Here is a 16,655-nt window from a genome sequence, read left to right on the forward strand (position 1 = left end):
ACTTGCTTTTACAGGGAGTCCAGCATAGTGGGAAACTCGTGCATTACTTACCAATGTTGATGGTTTCAAGGCTGAATGCTAAAAATAGGCATCAGTGGTTACACTCTGGTTCCCAGAGAGCCCAGGTCCCGGGTTCACCCACCTGTGTGGATGCTTTCTGATTGTGCCAGTGCCCATCCGGACTCAGCCCCATGAAGGACAGCTCTGGTTGCTATGACCGCCACATCGGGGTGGACTGCTCAGATGGCTTCAACGGTGGCTGTGAGCAGCTGTGTCTGCAGCAGATGGCGCCCTTCCCGGATGACCCTGCTGTGTACAACATCCTCATGTTCTGCGGGTGAGTTGAACTGCCCATGAGGCCAACCGGCTTACTGGGATGAGGGACTTTCAGGAAAGTAAATCCAAGTGAACTGGTCACTCTAGGCCAGCCCTTAGGCTCTGAGGAAAGAGCCTTCAGGACTGGAAGAGGAGCATTTTTAAAGTCAGAGTTGGAAGGACCCTTAGGGGAAATCTAGTGTCACCACTGAAAATGAGGAAACTGACCTAGGGGTTTACCTAAATCGTTGCCTGCTTACACCAGAATTTCCAAACTGTGTTCATGGTGCTATGTTAATTGTTTTGTGACAGAAGGCTTCCATGGTCCAAAAGCTTGGGAAAGATTGTGTGAAACTAATCAATTATCAAAGAAGGGACATGCTGGATTGTTGCTGAAAGCCAGTGCCTGCTGAATAATCATGAGATTATTCAGTGGACTAGTAATGTTATTTTATTGTATTTCATTTTATTTTCTTTCTTTGCAAGTGGCAATTTTCCTGTTTAGTTTCTTGTAAAATCCCATTCCATAAATGGAAGCTTGATCTCAATTTTAAAGTCTCTATAATGTTATCATTATGGTTGACCCACTTCAATTAATGAGGTAAATTCAGCCAAAGTTGCATAGAATTGATTTATTTAATAAACATATATTTGAGCACCCACTTTGTGCAGACAGCCTAGTTAGGTGTCAGATATAGGAGACACAGTAGGATGTGAGATCTGGTCTCCTCTCTCTCAAAGGAGTTTACGATGGGCTGTGCGGCCATGAACACAAAGGAGAATGGGGGAGATGGGGCAGTGTGAAAGGGCAAGTTGTCAGGATGCTCAGGATGGACTAAGAAGGAACCAGCCAGATTTAAAATTCTTTCCAGAAACACTGTGTTATGGCTCAAGGAAGGAACCACTTTATCTTGTCCCAGACCTAAGCTGGTGCCATAAAGTCCTTTGTGGGTCTCAAATCAGGTCTGTTGCCTGGACTAATACAGTAGGTCCCTAACTGGACTTTCTTTCCTATTTCATCAGAATTTGGTACACATGTACATTTAGCACTCTCCAAGCCACTATATATAGCCTGCCAAAAGAAGTCCTTGATTTGAGGTTCTTTAGAAAGACCAAATCACGTGCACGTATAATTAAAGAGCTCTGCTGACACCTGTTCACACGATATGTAAATGGTGAATGGGGAAAACAAAGTTACATTAACATAGGCTTCATTTGTACCTCTGCTAATGATGATAGCAGCGTTTAATGAGCACCTACTATAGGCTAGGCACAACATAAGTTCTTTGAGTTCAGTATCTCACTTAATCTTCTCAGTAACCCAACAAAGCAGCTACTGTTTTTCTCACTTTTACAGATGTGGAGTTCAATCAGCTAATTCAAGGTAACCCAGTAAAGGGCGGTGTTATTGCCATGATAATATTGCTTCTCACCACTTAAAACGATGATAATTTGTTCCTCTATATAGAACAGAGGTCTTTATCTTATTGCAACAATTACTATAGATAGCAATAAATGATGTGTTTTAATGTCATGAACATCTATAAATTCCAAATTTGGTATGTTTCTAAGGAGAGACCCAAATTAAATCAATGCTTTTAAAATGACAGCTTTATCAAAGCCGTTCTTACTTGAACGAACAAATTATGTTCTTCTCACTATAACTACAAATAAAGTCCAATTAATGACTTACGGGTTATCGACCCATATCTACCAACATCAGTATTGCTCTTCCATTAGAGTAACTGCACATGTTTAATGGGGAGGATATCAAGGAGGTGTCCACACAACACGCCCTAACATCTCTTCAGTTCAGGAATGCTACTCTGAATTAAGGGGGAGTTAATAAGGGTTGATCTTATGTTTGCATATATTCAAACAGAGCACAGCTGCAAGATGATCAATCTTTTTAATTTCTTAGCTGACTTGTCACAGGACCAGGTTAGAAGGTTATTAATTTCTTAAGCACAGGTGTCATTCTTTTTGCTGCCTAATTACCCTCCAAACAAATGCAGGGTCTGACCATATACATTGTTCTGGAGAAAGACTCTAGAATATTTTGGATTTAAATGTGTTAACTCATTTATAAGCTTATATCCAGTGATTCTTACTCAGACCTATCTGGGAAATCCTACACTTATTAGAGGAGAAAAAACTGCAAAGCTCTGGAAGCACTTATCCGCGAAGGAAAGGTGAGAGGCTCTGTATGATCACATAATGCAAGAAGACTCGGTTTATAGACCTGAGAAACTGAGTTATATAGGGGACAAAGTCAAATCAGGATACTCATAATCTTTGGCTATCCAACATTCTCCCAAGGCACTTTTTTCCAATCTATTGGGTTGCGTTGGCTGCGTGGCTCATTGACGGAATCACTTCTTATCTTGAGCTTTCCGCCATGCTAGGTGCATCGAGGATTACAAGCTTGGTGTGGATGGACGCTCTTGCCAGCTCATCACAGAGACCTGTCCAGAGGGAGGTGACTGTGGGGAAAGCAGAGAGCTCCCCATGAACCAGACCCTCTTTGGGGAGATGTTCTTTGGTTACAACAACCATTCCAAGGAAGTGGCTGCTGGACAGGTGCTGAAAGGAACATTCAGGTGAACCCCATGTCCATAGCACTGGTTATTCAGGGCTGTTGATGGATCTCTTCTCTGATGGGTCTTAAAGTCAGTGTAAAGTCTTGTATCTTGGATCCAGGTAAATGTGACCCTAAAAGGATAGGTTATTTTCTCTCCCCTGGTCTTTACTAGGTTCACACTCCTCCTTCCAGAACTCAAGAACCCTGAACAGTAAAGTGTTAAAATAAATTTTTACCTTGCCCAGACAGAGACTACAAGGTTTTCCATGGAAGCCACCACAAAATGCTCAGGTTCTATCATCCCTCTGAGTCTTGGCGAATGAGTCAATCTAGCATAGCTCCTCAGTAGGGTCCAAGAATCCCTGAGGGTCCCTGAGATCCTCTCAGGGGATATTCAAAGTCCTGCCTTTTCCAACTACAGAGAAGATGGGTTTCCTTCATATACTTCAATCCAAAAATATATTGCAATAAGTTGAATGCAGAGGTGAGAATTCAGCTGTCTTCTATGAAATCAGACATTTAAAAAACTTGCAAAAAATGTAAAATAATGCCACTTGTCTCATCATTTTTTAAGACATGTTAATATTTCATGGATTTATTATTGTCATCTAAAAATATATCAATAAATTTTTTTTAATTTTTTCTTTCAATTTCTAATATGGTAAATGTTGATAGATATGATCTACATAAACAAAAACTACTTGGGGCCTTCAGTTATTTTTAAGAGTGCAAAGGGGGTCTTGAGAACAAAATGTTTCAAACCACTGACTTAGAATATTTCTAGGAAATTCTCCATTTGACCCCTGTCCCTAATCTATCTTAGGTTATTTGAATACATCGTCCTCAGAATCCATGCATTTCAGGAGATGATGGTGATGATGATGATGATGATGATGTTGAAAGTGTTATAATATGGACCAGCAGTTGATAGCAAGCTAGATCTGGACTCTTACAAACAAACTGATAGTAAACTTTTGAGCTATTTTTTGGAGTCAGTTGTGTTTTCTGTTACAGACAGTAGACCTTACTAAAATTTCCCCTTTTAGTCTGGGACCTCATTTGCCAATGGCAAGCAGTGAGGTGTCATAGTGAATATTGTGGTGGCTGCATTTGCCCAGATCTTGTGGAGAGGGGATCAGGGAGTAGGGACTGGGGTGGGATGGGGGGAAGAATATTCTCAATCTTGTAAGTAGACCTTTTCAGCTGGTTTATTTCTCATCTCCCTCAGCCCTTGCCCTACTTCTCACACTCGTGTCTTGCTCCAGACATGTACGTTGAGTGGGGTTCAGGGTGAGGGCAAGTTTTTGGTCCATTGTGGGTTGAGACATAGATCGCTCACCAAAGAGTGGCATTCACTTTAACACTCAGAGATGAAAGTCGGCCTCTGTTTCCAGGCAAAACAACTTTGCTCGAGGTTTAGACCAGCAACTGCCAGATGGTCTTGTGGTGGCCACTGTCCCCCTGGAGAATCAGTGCCTGGAGGAAATCTCAGAACCAACCCCGGACCCAGACTTCTTGACTGGTGAGTGTACCACACACCTTACTTAACTGGCAGGAACAAACAAGCAGCTCCCTGTGTTGCTGTAAGCTCAAGACTCTTGACCTTGCTTAGTTTGGTTTCAAAGCCAGTGATTTTCTTGATATGTGATAAAAGCTCAGTCCTAAAACTGAACACTAGTAGGATGATTTGTCAGTAAAACAGCCAATATTATCACATAATTATCTGCAAAATGGCCATAATAATACCTCTCCCTGCTAGTCTTATTGGGATGCTTTGAAAACAAATGAAATAATAGATATGTAAGAGTTCAGAGTTCTCAGTGGATTAGCGGAAGTGACTAGGTCACAGTAAAGGTAGAAAGAAGGTGGATTGCTTAGAGCCTAAATATCTGTCATTGGTTCCCCAGCAAGTGCTTCTAGAGCAGTGTGAGAGAATAGAGAATGATAGAACTTTGTTGTCAAACGACCCTGGGTTTGACTCCTGGCTCTGCTGCTTTCTAGCTGTGTGACATTAGACAATACAGTCTCTTGGGGTCTCACGGCCCCCATCGTAAATGGGGATCATAACACCTGTCACTCAATGTTGCTTTGAGCCCAATGGCACTCTTTTCCTCAGCTCACTGTGGAACGAAGGTATGGGCTGATTGGGGGAGGCAGGAATACTAGGGGTCGTTTCTCCTTTCTGTGCCACTAAAGACCCCCAGTTAGCACCTCCTGGACCAAAGAAGGCATTTCAAAGTGTTCCAGGGACCCTTAAGAGGCAGCCAACCGGGAACTCAGCATCACTTACTAGGAGTCTCGACATGAGCTCTTCCATTGTCACCTTTGTTCATTTCTCATTACTCCTCTCCCTTCTTCATTCTGTGTCTTCCTTATTCTAGACCCTTCTCCCCTTTATTTTCCCCTTTTCTGAAGAATGGCTTGAACTGAGTGTAAGCCTTTTTCAGATATCAAGTTATGTCCGAAAATTTCGTTTAGACGGGAATGGGATTATAAGTAGGTCTGTCTGAGTTAGTATAGCAGAGTGATCACCAGCTTAGGCTCTGGATCCTGACAGCTAAGCTCAACTCTTCACTGGCTGTGTGATCTTGGACAAGTTACTTACCTTCTCCATGGCTCAGTTTTTAACCTGTAAAAATGGATATTATAGTATTATCTTTCTTATAGGATTAGTATGAGGAATAAATATTTATAAAGTTTTAAAAACAGTTCCTGATACATACTGAGATGTATGTTTATTAAATAAATAAATATACCAAGGAAGAAAGAAAATATGAACATTTAAACTAGCAAACTGTGCTTTCCTTATAGAAGAAGGAAAGGGAGCAAGAGAGAAAACAATTAGATATATTCCGGACCGGAAATAAATCTTATCGAAATAAGCTGCCTTCTAAAAGATCACACACACACATACACACACACACAAACCTGAAAAAATTAAAGTGCACCTCTGGGTGTGTCCTGAAAGCCTACGTCTCTAGTGTTTGGCAATCTAGTTTTCTTGTTTCCATGTCATTGGCTGAGAAACAGTTGCCGGGTGATGCTACCTGAGCTTTTTGGGGAGGATAGATCTGAGAAACATCAGAAAAACATGTGTCTGAATCTCCATCTTTGGAAATAAGAAAAAGATCCAAATTTTGTTCAAATCCACAAGAGAAACTTCTTTCTTCCCTGTGCCCTTGGACCTCTCTTGATTTGGTATATCAGAGGCAAAAGGAGTGGAAGGATGTCCTGGTGGGACCTTTTACCTTTTTCATGGTCTTGAGACAGAGACATTCCTAAAAGTACAGAGAGAACTTTTCTTGACCTGCTAGTTTTCTACCCAGCCTTTCTTTTTAATGTATTTTGATTAAAAAGTGATACCAGTTAGTCCAAGAGCAGGTATTTCCTTTGATGTAAGAAGGAATCAGTCTTGTTTTTCAAAGCCCAGAATAACTAGAAGAATCAGTTAGAGATGGTTGACCACTTTTCTTCCATATTTATTTCCTAGTTCTGGTAACATTTTTTTTTTTTTTTGCGGTAAGCGGGCCTCTCACCACTGTGGCCTCTCCCGTTGGCGGAGCACAGGCTCCGGACGCGCAGGCTCAGTGGCCATGGCTCACGGGCCCAGCTGCTCCGCGGCACGTGGGATCTTCCCAGACCAGGGCACGAACCCGTGTCCCCTGCATTGGCAGGCGGACTCTCAACCACTGCGCCACCAGGGAAGCCCTGGTAACATTTTAATTATATCTTTCTTGAGAGTCATATAGAGAATGTCATATCATGCCGCACTATGTGCTATTATAGGTCACAATCCCCATAAACCTACATACAAGCTTAAAAGATTTTAGGGCGAAAGTGATCTTCAGATTCTTCTATATCAGCATTTTCAAGCATGTTTTTTTCATGAAAAACCAGCCCTCCACTCATAAATAGGTTCTATCTTCAGATAGGTTCTATCTTCAGATAATTTGGAAAGACAGTAGCATCTACCTCTCAGCAATCTGCAGCACCTGAGCATGGAACAGATTCCAAGAAGTCCTGCACTAAAGAAATACCCTTTACTTTACTTAGCCCAGCAATTCCCAACTCTATTTAACTAGAGAATCCTTTTACACATAACAGCTATTTCGATCTTTCAGAATTATTGGCTTAAAGAATGTACTGGAAAGTTTCTGATGTATGTGTTTTATCTTGCTGATTACCTTCTTCCTTACCAAAACAGTTAAGAACTCTTATGCTTTACAAGCCTTTTTGGTGTTATAAGTTGTGTGGAAATAAATGAAGGCCAACAAAATGAAAACAGGTGAAGGCTATTTACACACAGCAGGGGAGTCAGCCACCATCACTTGCGTTTTGGCAGAGACTGAGAGGCAGGCAGAGAAGTAGGAAAGCTTCAGAGTGGAAAAGAGGGAGGGCTTCAGATATGCCCTGATAGGCATGTAAGCTGTTGGCAGGTGATCCAGCTAACCAGGAGTGAGGTATTCTTAGGTAGATGTTTAGGAGACCTGTTTGACTTTCTCTGGTGGAACCTAACTTGGAAGCAAGAACAAACATTAGGGACGCTGTCGGTTGTTAATCAAGTCCTGGGGAGTTTGGCCTGATTGTTAAAGGGGTTATTATTTGGCTTCCTGAACTAGAAGAGATAGTGGTCTGACTTCCTACAAGTCTGACTTAGAGACGGTAGATTAGCTTCTTGGGCTGGTTGCTGTAGATAATAGGGTGGTTTGCTGGGCTGGTTGCTGCAGATTGTGGGTCAGAGTTCTGTTTTTACATGTGGTCTGGCCATCATCCATTTGTATTTTCAGTCTCTCAGCTGAGAAAAAAAAAAAGAGTCCAGAGGCAGATCAAGGAGGAATAGGAGGCTGCTGGTCACATTCATGGGTCCGATGGGTGCCATAATCACGAAATCTTAAACATCCCCTTGACATTTCAATAAAATAACAGGAGAAAACTAACTTTCTTTCTCTTTCTTTCTTTCTTTCTTCCTTTCTTTCTTTTCTTTCTTCCTTCCTTCCCTCCCTCCCTTCTTTCTTTCTCTTTCTTTCTTTCTTTGTTTCTTTTTTCTTTCTTTCTTTCTTCTTTTTCTTTTCTTTCTTCCTTCCCTCCCTCCCTTCTTTCTTTTTCTTTCTTTGTTTCTTTATTTTTCTTTCTTTCTTCCTTTCTTTCTTTTCTTTCTTCCTTCCCTCCCTCCCTTCTTTCTTTCTTTTTCTTTCTCTCTTTCTTTGTTTCTTTGTTTTTCTTTCTTTCTTTCTTTCTTCCTCCCTCCCTCCTTCCCTCCCTTACTCCCTCCCTTTCTTGTTTCCTTCATCCCTTCTTCTTTCTCTATTCTTTCTTTCTTTCTTACCTTGCCTGCCTGCTTCCTTTCCTTCTTTCCTTCTTTCTTTCTTTCTTTTTCTTTCACATAGGTCTATTCAGTCATTCTTTTTTCAAGCATATGTAGGGAAAGATAATGTTCTTTCTTGAGAAAACAGATTTTGTTTGGAAAAAAAAAGTCATTCACAAAGGTATCACAAATAATAATAAAATGAAATAAAAAACTGGAACTAACCGCATTGCAAGGGCACATCGAGAAAGAATCCTATGACTCAGCAAGAAAATATATATTTTAAAATATCCCTTTCCTTTTAACTAATGGAAATATTATCTGTAAGTGGGCACAGAACAACATTTCCCAAGCATTAACAGTTATGTAACTGTTTCCCTGACTATGGTGTAGCATAAAGGCACTCAGTAGAATTGTTGTTTAGCAGTGAAGTAATGGAGTTCGGTTGTTTGGCTCATCCTGGGCGAATGTGGCACACTGTCATCCCTGCCCACCGCCAACACCCGTGCTTCTTTTATTTTCCCTTCCCTCTACTGACCTGAACTAAGGCCTGGGAATTTATAACAAAAACGTCAATTAACAAATGTCAAGTTCACACAATTAGAAGTGATGAGAGAGAGGTAGGGAGGAGGGTGACAACTTTATGGAAACCATGTATGTATATGATGTTTTATCTTTTCTCAATGTGCTTTTATACCCATAACTTTATTTTGTCCTGACAACCTACCTGTAAAGTAGGCAGGATGAATACTATCATCCCCACTTTTCAGATACGAAAACTGAAAGAAATGAGTTGCCTAGCCCCAGGTCACACAGCTGGTTGGAATCACAGAGTTGAAAAGGAAACAAGGGGTCATCTGAGCTAAGCCACTCACTTTACAGATGCAACAACTGAGAATCGCAAGGTCCCCTGGCCAGGTAGCCAGAGAGGAAGCTCAGGCCAGTTGATTGGCAGGCAGAAACTGCCCCCTTCGGCAGCATGGGTGCCTTAGAACTCCCGCCTCCTGATTTCCTGCCCTGTTCTTTTCCTGATAGGAAACAAGTCCATTAAAGGGAATGTTTTCTGATATATTGAAAAATCTTAATTTATCGGGCTTGCTATCTTTTTATTAATAGAGTTTCTGAAATAACAGCAAGCTGATGAGCTAGCATTACTAGAGAATGCATACTATGTAGAACAGTTTTACAAAACATGCACATTATAACTGTAATGAAACGTACCGTGGAGGTATGTGACTGGAGTCTTAAACTTGTAAAGTTAGAATTTCCTTTATACGCTTTTACAATTAACATAAAGGCGAAAAGCCAGAGTATGCAGAAGTATGACTGCCGTCACAAAGCTTAATGCCCTAAAATAAGAGCATTTGAAAGGAAAATTGCTGAAAACCTTCTTTTAGTTTCAAGTAACTTATCTTTGATTACCTGAGATCAAATTTAAGCAATTGATTCAGTAAGCACCTCTTCTGACCTTTTTTCCTGTTTTTCTACCGATAATTATTCCCATATGATTCACACAGAAATGGAAATTTGGCAATTACTCAGCTAATTTGATCAGAGTTGACAAGCAGCTAATTAATCCTACCTACTCTTCATCCAGTTTAGACACTAAATTAGTTGATTTAGCCTGAAGGAAGCATGGGTCAAAATGGCAGGATAATTCACTACGTATGTATTTTTGCCATTATATTTACACACACATGCTCACTATCTATCTAAATTTATCATATATGTGGCCATTGTATTTGCATATGTACATATATACACACACATGTGCATACATCAGGCATAGAAATGAAGCCAAAATTGGTGCTCTAAACTTAGCAAGGTGATTTTTTTATTTCCTGTGGCCTAATTATTTTGTTTCTGTAGCATTTTATATTTATAGTAGTGGCTAGAATTCAAGTAGAGTGCCACTCTTTCTCCAAGGTGTTCAAGCAAGAACAGCTCATTACAACATCACTAAGAGGCTACAAGGATGTATTTATTGAGAATGACCTTGGATAAGTAACTTGGCTTCCCAGAGCCTCAGTTTTCCCATCTGTAAAATAGGGACCACAAATAAAGTGCCTATCATGTGTCTAGCACATAGATGACACTCAGTATAGGGCCCATTCCTGCCCCTTACTAACTTAGTCATGCTACACTGTCCCTCCTGGTAAAGACGAAACAAGCATTATCAGCTTCACGGTAATTAAAACTTAGATACGGAACACAAATCAGTTAAACGGGGCACAGAAATTGGTGTTATCAGGAACTTGAGCTGAGTCAATTATTGCAGCTATTAAAGAGAGTAAAAACCTGTGTGTTACAGTAAGCCCAGAGTTTCATATGAGTTTATTAAAGGAGTATTGTAGTAGAATAGTTACGAACCCTGTTCTGGTCTCAGACACATCTGGAACTTTATCCTGGCTCTACCTGGTGGCCTAGGGCCCTTATGCAAACTCCTCTCTAAGCTTCAGCTTTCTCATTTATAAGATGCAGACAATAACACCTAGTTTACAAGGATCATATGACTATATACAAAGTGCTTAGCCGAATGCCTGGCACAGAGTATAGGTTCAATAAGTGATAGCTGTTGTTACTATGATTCCAGAAATTTTCTCCATCCAAAAATGCTTTCTCATTTCCTCACAATTACACCCCCTAACCCAGTAGACTTGGGACTTGAGAATCCACTACATGCACTGAGCCCGCATTTCCTCTGTCCCTAGGGATGGTGAACTTCAGTGAGGTGTCCGGATACCCCGTCCTGCAGCACTGGAAGGTCCGCTCTGTGATGTACCACATCAAACTCAAACAAGTGACTGTCTCTCAGGGTGAGCACAGCTGCAAGCCATCCCTCCCACCTGCTCCTGGGGTGTGGCATTCCTTCCCAAGGGCACAAGCCTTTTATCAATGTTGAAGATGCCATCCAAAATGTAGCCGCTTCACGAGATCTATAACCTGGTCACTCGATTCACCCTTCAGGGCAAATGGCTGGAATCAGATCATTTTCTTAGCATAGATTAAATTGCAAGTTTTATCTTGGATAATAGGAGAGATGGAAAGGGCAAGGCGGGAACCACTGGAGATAAATTTAAACACTTACTTTATCATATTTCCTGGGGTCACCCAGTGTGTAGAGAGGATATTCAAAAGCAAACTTTTTATAAAATGACAGAAGAAAACTTTCCAAATGCAAAGAGTATACTTTACTGTACCTTAGAGGTTCTATATGATGAAAGAAATAAGGGAAAGAGAGCAAGAAAGAGGAAGGGGAGTGGAAAAATAGAAAACAGCTGTGGTTCCTAAAAGCAAGTAAGCAAGATGGATAGATAGATAGATAGATAGATGGATGTAGATTTATCTACATCTACATCTATGTTTTATATATATATAGATATGTATATATATATCTTTATATCTAATAAGTTAAGGAGTAGTGAATTCTGAACTTAGGATAAATTGTTCCAAAACAGAAAAATGAGGCACCTTGTATAAGTATTCCTCAAATCTTAGTGATAAATGCCTTGAGTCAAGTTTTTCCTAGCATTTGAGCAATCCCACTGTGCAATTTGCAAAAGAGAAAATTTCTACAAAGTGGCCTTAACATAGGTTTATATCCCTATTCTGCCTCATCCCCATGGACCAGAAGAACATTACTCCTTCCTCTGGGGCTACCTGAAGAATGTACCAGACCTGAGGTTTATGCTCCAGAGTCTGGCTTTGCTGTGTTGAATAAGGGTAACTAGAGCCAGATGCGATTGCTGGCAAAGGAACAAGACAAGGAGAGAGGACTCAGGGTCAGCAACAGGGAGGCTGAGCCTTAGGGCCAACTAGAGAGAGATAGAGGGTAAGGGATAGATAGAGAGTTGTGAAGAGAAGTGAGACATATACTAGAGAAAGAAGAGGCATTCAGGATATAGAACATCTCCAAAGTACACAAAGGGACTCAGAACTTTTTATTTTCTATCACGAAAGAGTTCTTGGCAAGAAGGGAGTGGGATGTGGCTATTACTGAAGTGAACTCTGCTGGTGCAGAAAACACTTGGAACGAACAAAGTTACTCGCCATCCTAGAAAAATATGGCAGTATTTTTCACATACTCAGTTTACACGCAGCACAGGTGCTATGCATATCAGGGGTTAACAATCACATATCTGTTGCCACGTGCTTTTAAAAGCCACACATGGCATCATGGACGATGTGGACCTCTGCACTTGGGGTCTCAAGCCTGGGCCGGGCTGTGCCTTGTCCTGATAGGACACAGGTGTGTCAAAAAGAAGGCTGTACAAAGTTGGTCAGGTAGGGAAGGTATCGGATTTGGAAAATTTGCCATAGGTTATCTTCCTGACAAATATGATTCTCTTAAACAGGGAAGGCAAATCCAAGGAGATTTGTCTGGGGAGGAGGCAGACAGATTCCTTCCTCCATTTGCCATTTCAAAGTCTTTATACTTCTGATTTTCTTAAATAAATGTAAGCAGTGTTTTAGTGGCTTTCCTTATCTTTCTTCTTCCATTATCTTCCCATTACCCATTCCTCTGCACGAAGGCAGCATCCTGAAAACCTTTTTGGTCACTACCCACAGTTACAGCACATTTTACACTGCGACCTTGTGCACAGGCATGTCCCCACGTACACACCACAGAAGGTTCATGAAGCCATACTTCATCTTCCCAAGTGAAATGTTCTCTGCTGGTATTTGCGTTTCTATTTTAGACTGTGCTATTCTTTTTCACTTTTTAAATGCTATTATTTGAGCTCACTAAATTGATTTAATGTCATGACTTGTGATTTGAAACAAAAAACTTTGACTTAAGCAGGGAGGTAGTGGAGATTTGATAATGTTATACTTAACTTGCATGAAGTTGACAACATAACTAACTGGGTGGAAGAAATATTCTTTTAGGAACTGAAATGTCTGATTTCACTACCTGGAAGTACCTGGTAGCTCCAGCCAGCTCTCCAACATCACTTTGGGCCACATGGCACTTGCACGTTGAGGCTGAATGGCGTGGGAATCCAGATACCCATATTGTAAGTCCTCACTCCTTTTCTTGGGTGTTGTTTCTCCATAGCCCTCAGCAATGCTCTCCACTCCCTAGACGGGGCTACATCTCGTGGGGATTTTGTAGCCTTGTTGGACCAGTTTGGCAACCATTACATCCAGGAAGCTATCTACGGCTTTGAGGAATCCTGCTCTATCTGGTACCCAAACAAGCAGGTCCAGCGGCGACTCTGGCTGGAATACGAAGACATCAGCAAAGGTGAGTGACATGCTCATCAGCAAGTTCTACTCCCTGTGCAAGTCCTGGCTGCCTAGGTATACATCCATAGGACCAAAAATAAGGAGTCTGTAGGTGAAGGACTAATTCAGATGTGCCTCGATGTTCTTGCCCACCCTTTAAATTGCCAAGGTTTGGTTGCTAAAACCAAATGTCAAAATGGGAGTATTTGGGGAAACTTTATACGCAGGAGGGGCTCCAAACTGTATGACCACTGAGCGGGTTATCATAGAGAGAGTCTTCTAAAGGGCTTACCAGCCACCACACATGCTGTTACCGTAGCACGGGCAAAATACTAGACTGTTCTTATGGAGTAGGGGAGAAAAGGAGAACGTTTCAGTCTCCCCCACCACTCCCTGCCTCCGGCAATCCCATCCTACACTGGCTGGCAACCCCTTCCGGTAATTGCATAGTAAACCCCTTCTCACTCCATCCTGCCCTGTGTTTAGGGGCAATTTTCCTACTGCTCTGTGCTGTAAGGAAATCTCCATTGCCCCAGGTGTTTGTATAGCTCTGGATAACAGCCTCACAAATAAATCTTGATCCACTGTTTGATGGCAAGTTAGTATTCAGTCCAAGTAAGTATAAGAAATTGGAATTTCTGGAACCCTTTGAATCACCTTCTGATGTAGGAGGAATACTGGCTGGTAAATTTATGTTCTGATCAACCGAGACTTGTTTAGAATTGCCATTCATGGAATTTCTTCTTCTGAGCTTATCCTCATGGCATTCTGATGAGCTCAAATTATGGATGTGTGAGTTGCTAAAGGGCAAGTGATGAAATTAGCACAGTGAAAACTCAAGAAGTAGGTCATCCTAAGCTTTAATGATCAAGGGTCCCTCTGAGACGAGGGACCCCCTGCTGTCACCAGTGCTACAGTGGGGAAAATATACTCCCGTGGCTGAGATGCTCTTGGTTCGCTGAGCTCCATACAGATTTCTGTTTTGTCTTGCTCAAGAGGTAGTAGAGGCATGAGAGCCCCTCTTCTGGCTGGGAGCTTTCTTCCAAAAGAAACAAGAGGCGTGTACCTGGACTGCAGGCTTCCCCCCAGGTCCTGACTCCTCTAAGCTCAAAGAGACAACCACAGGCTTCTTGTATCCCTTCAAACTTCAGCATCTTAAAATTGTTCTGATTCCAATTTGCCAAGAAGGAGTATAATGTGAGCACATTTCGATAAGACCAGTTCCAGCTGGCAAAACTTTGTTATGTTTCCATGCCAGAGCCTAGTGATTGAACCAAAGGACTAAAGCCTCCTCTATTTCTGTTTGCCAGTGGTTCAAGGATTGCCAGGCTCTAGGACTGCTGGGAGATGCGAGTCTGACCTTCCTCAGAACTCCTGGTTCTACCTCTTGTGTCTATCCTGAGCGTTGTAGTATCCTTAAGGTTAAATACTAAGCCCAGGAGGGAAATTTGTCCATGGCCTTGGCACTATGCCCTATCCCTCTCCATTCTTACACACAGAAACTAATTTTGTCACAGTCCAACTGTTGGCTTTAGTTCTCATAAATATGATGTATATCACCCCTGGCTTGTTATTGATATTCAAAGATATTCAAACATTTTAGTATGTTTATTTTGATCTCTTGCAATTGTCCATGTATACCTGCCCCCCAGCTGACTCCTGAATCTTACCTCTGTGTCATAGAGTTTATCTCTCTTATTGTTGGATGTGATTCTTACCCTTAAATATTTTTCTTCTCCCTACGCACTAATTTCTTTTTATTCCAAAAGCACGAAGCATGCTACTGATTAAGGATTATAAGTGCATAAGACAAAGGAAGATTTTCTTCTGCTTTTCTGCACTCTGGAGAGGATTGCTCCAGAATGGAATTTATACACTAGTGGTGACAAGTGTTCTGAGAGGGCTATACCTACCATGGCATAAATGTGACACCTTTTTAGACTCGAGTCCTTTAATTATATGTTCTTGCCTATTCTAACTTGAGAAACTTTCCAATGAAAAGGGGTTTTGTGTTCTTTGCTTTTGTACCTATGATTAGACACCTAAGATTGCTTATGGATTGAATAGGAAAGAGGTTTATTGGGGTGAAATGAAATGTCAAGATCACAGGACTGAAAGGCTGGGACTCTAGAATCTACCAGGTGACTTTTGTTTAGTCAGTTAACTATTGGCATCTCCCCTGTAAAGCCTTTTGTAGTTTCTTCCAGCTCTGACAGTTTATGGATCCTAGGAGTCCCCCTTTAGGTGAGAGGCTTTCTCAGGTCACACATTTGAGTTAAAGACTTCCCTCTTCTTTCTACAAATCACTACACAACTTCTCTTATTCAACTTTAAAATCCCAGGGTCCAGCACAGAGCCCGGCACATGACAATCCCTCAGCAGGTGTTTTTTATTGTTGAGGTTGTTGTTAGTAATGGCAGTTGGGGTCGTCTCGGTGGGAATGGTGGTTAAAAGCTCTTCTGATGTGGTGACTTCCCACGTGGGTTTTATCATAGACACATACAATGCTTTAGGTATGCCTGACTGATAAGAACTCAGAGATGGATATTTTTGAACAGATCTTCAGGAGGCAGCCTTTTATTCAACAGCCACTTATTCACCATACAACCACTATATGGTTTGGTCAGACCAATATTTAGGAGCACCTGACTTAAGATAAGTCTGACTGGAGCCCATGAATAACATATTTCCATTTCTCACGGTCTAAGATTAGCCTCTCTTCTTTTTCTTTTACAGAGCAAATAAAGACTATCTGAATTGAAATTTCCAACCTCACTCTCTCTACTTCTAAACTGACTTCCATCTTTTCTCATCATCCTTTGCCCTTGTGTCTCAGGAAATGCAGTGAGTTCCTCCTCTTCAGGCGAATCTCTCCACCTGTACACTTGCTTCCTTCCCTCTCTGCTTCCTCTGAGTCCTCACTCATTCATTAGCCTCCTCTTTTTTAATCTCTGCAACCTCTTCAGCCACAATTATCCCTTCACCAACCTTCTATTTTCCAAAAAATAATATTTTTATAAATATGCAACTCTTTTACCACTGTTTCCTTTCAACATGTCACCATCAAATTTCTTGAGTAAGTAGCTTATACATCTTTTCTCTACTTCCTCAACTTCTTTTTACTCTTCACATAATTGCTTTCAGCCCCGTCACACTACAGAAATTGCTCTGGAGAAGGAAATCAAAGACTTTATAAGCAGAGGTTCATTTTTCTATTCTGCGACC

General features: G+C 41.3%; 1 protein-coding gene across 2 annotated transcripts in view; it reads left to right on the forward strand.

The window, feature by feature from the left end:
• ASTN1 (astrotactin 1) overlaps positions 1 to 16,655 on the forward strand; it is a gene marked incomplete at both ends in the record, with an annotated part of 326,987 nt that overhangs the window by 236,878 nt on the left and 73,454 nt on the right. For both annotated transcript variants that reach the window (XM_082612742.1, XM_082612743.1), the window contains 5 exons: positions 171 to 337; positions 2,721 to 2,915; positions 4,291 to 4,418; positions 10,913 to 11,017; positions 13,261 to 13,449. In XM_082612742.1, the coding sequence (XP_082468868.1) occupies positions 171 to 337; positions 2,721 to 2,915; positions 4,291 to 4,418; positions 10,913 to 11,017; positions 13,261 to 13,449 (784 nt within the window). The remainder of the gene's footprint in view (positions 1 to 170; positions 338 to 2,720; positions 2,916 to 4,290; positions 4,419 to 10,912; positions 11,018 to 13,260; positions 13,450 to 16,655) is intronic.

Source organism: Mesoplodon mirus (assembly GCF_964341445.2).
Source record: "Mesoplodon mirus genome assembly, chromosome: 3".
Taxonomy (NCBI): Eukaryota; Metazoa; Chordata; class Mammalia; order Artiodactyla; family Ziphiidae; genus Mesoplodon; species Mesoplodon mirus.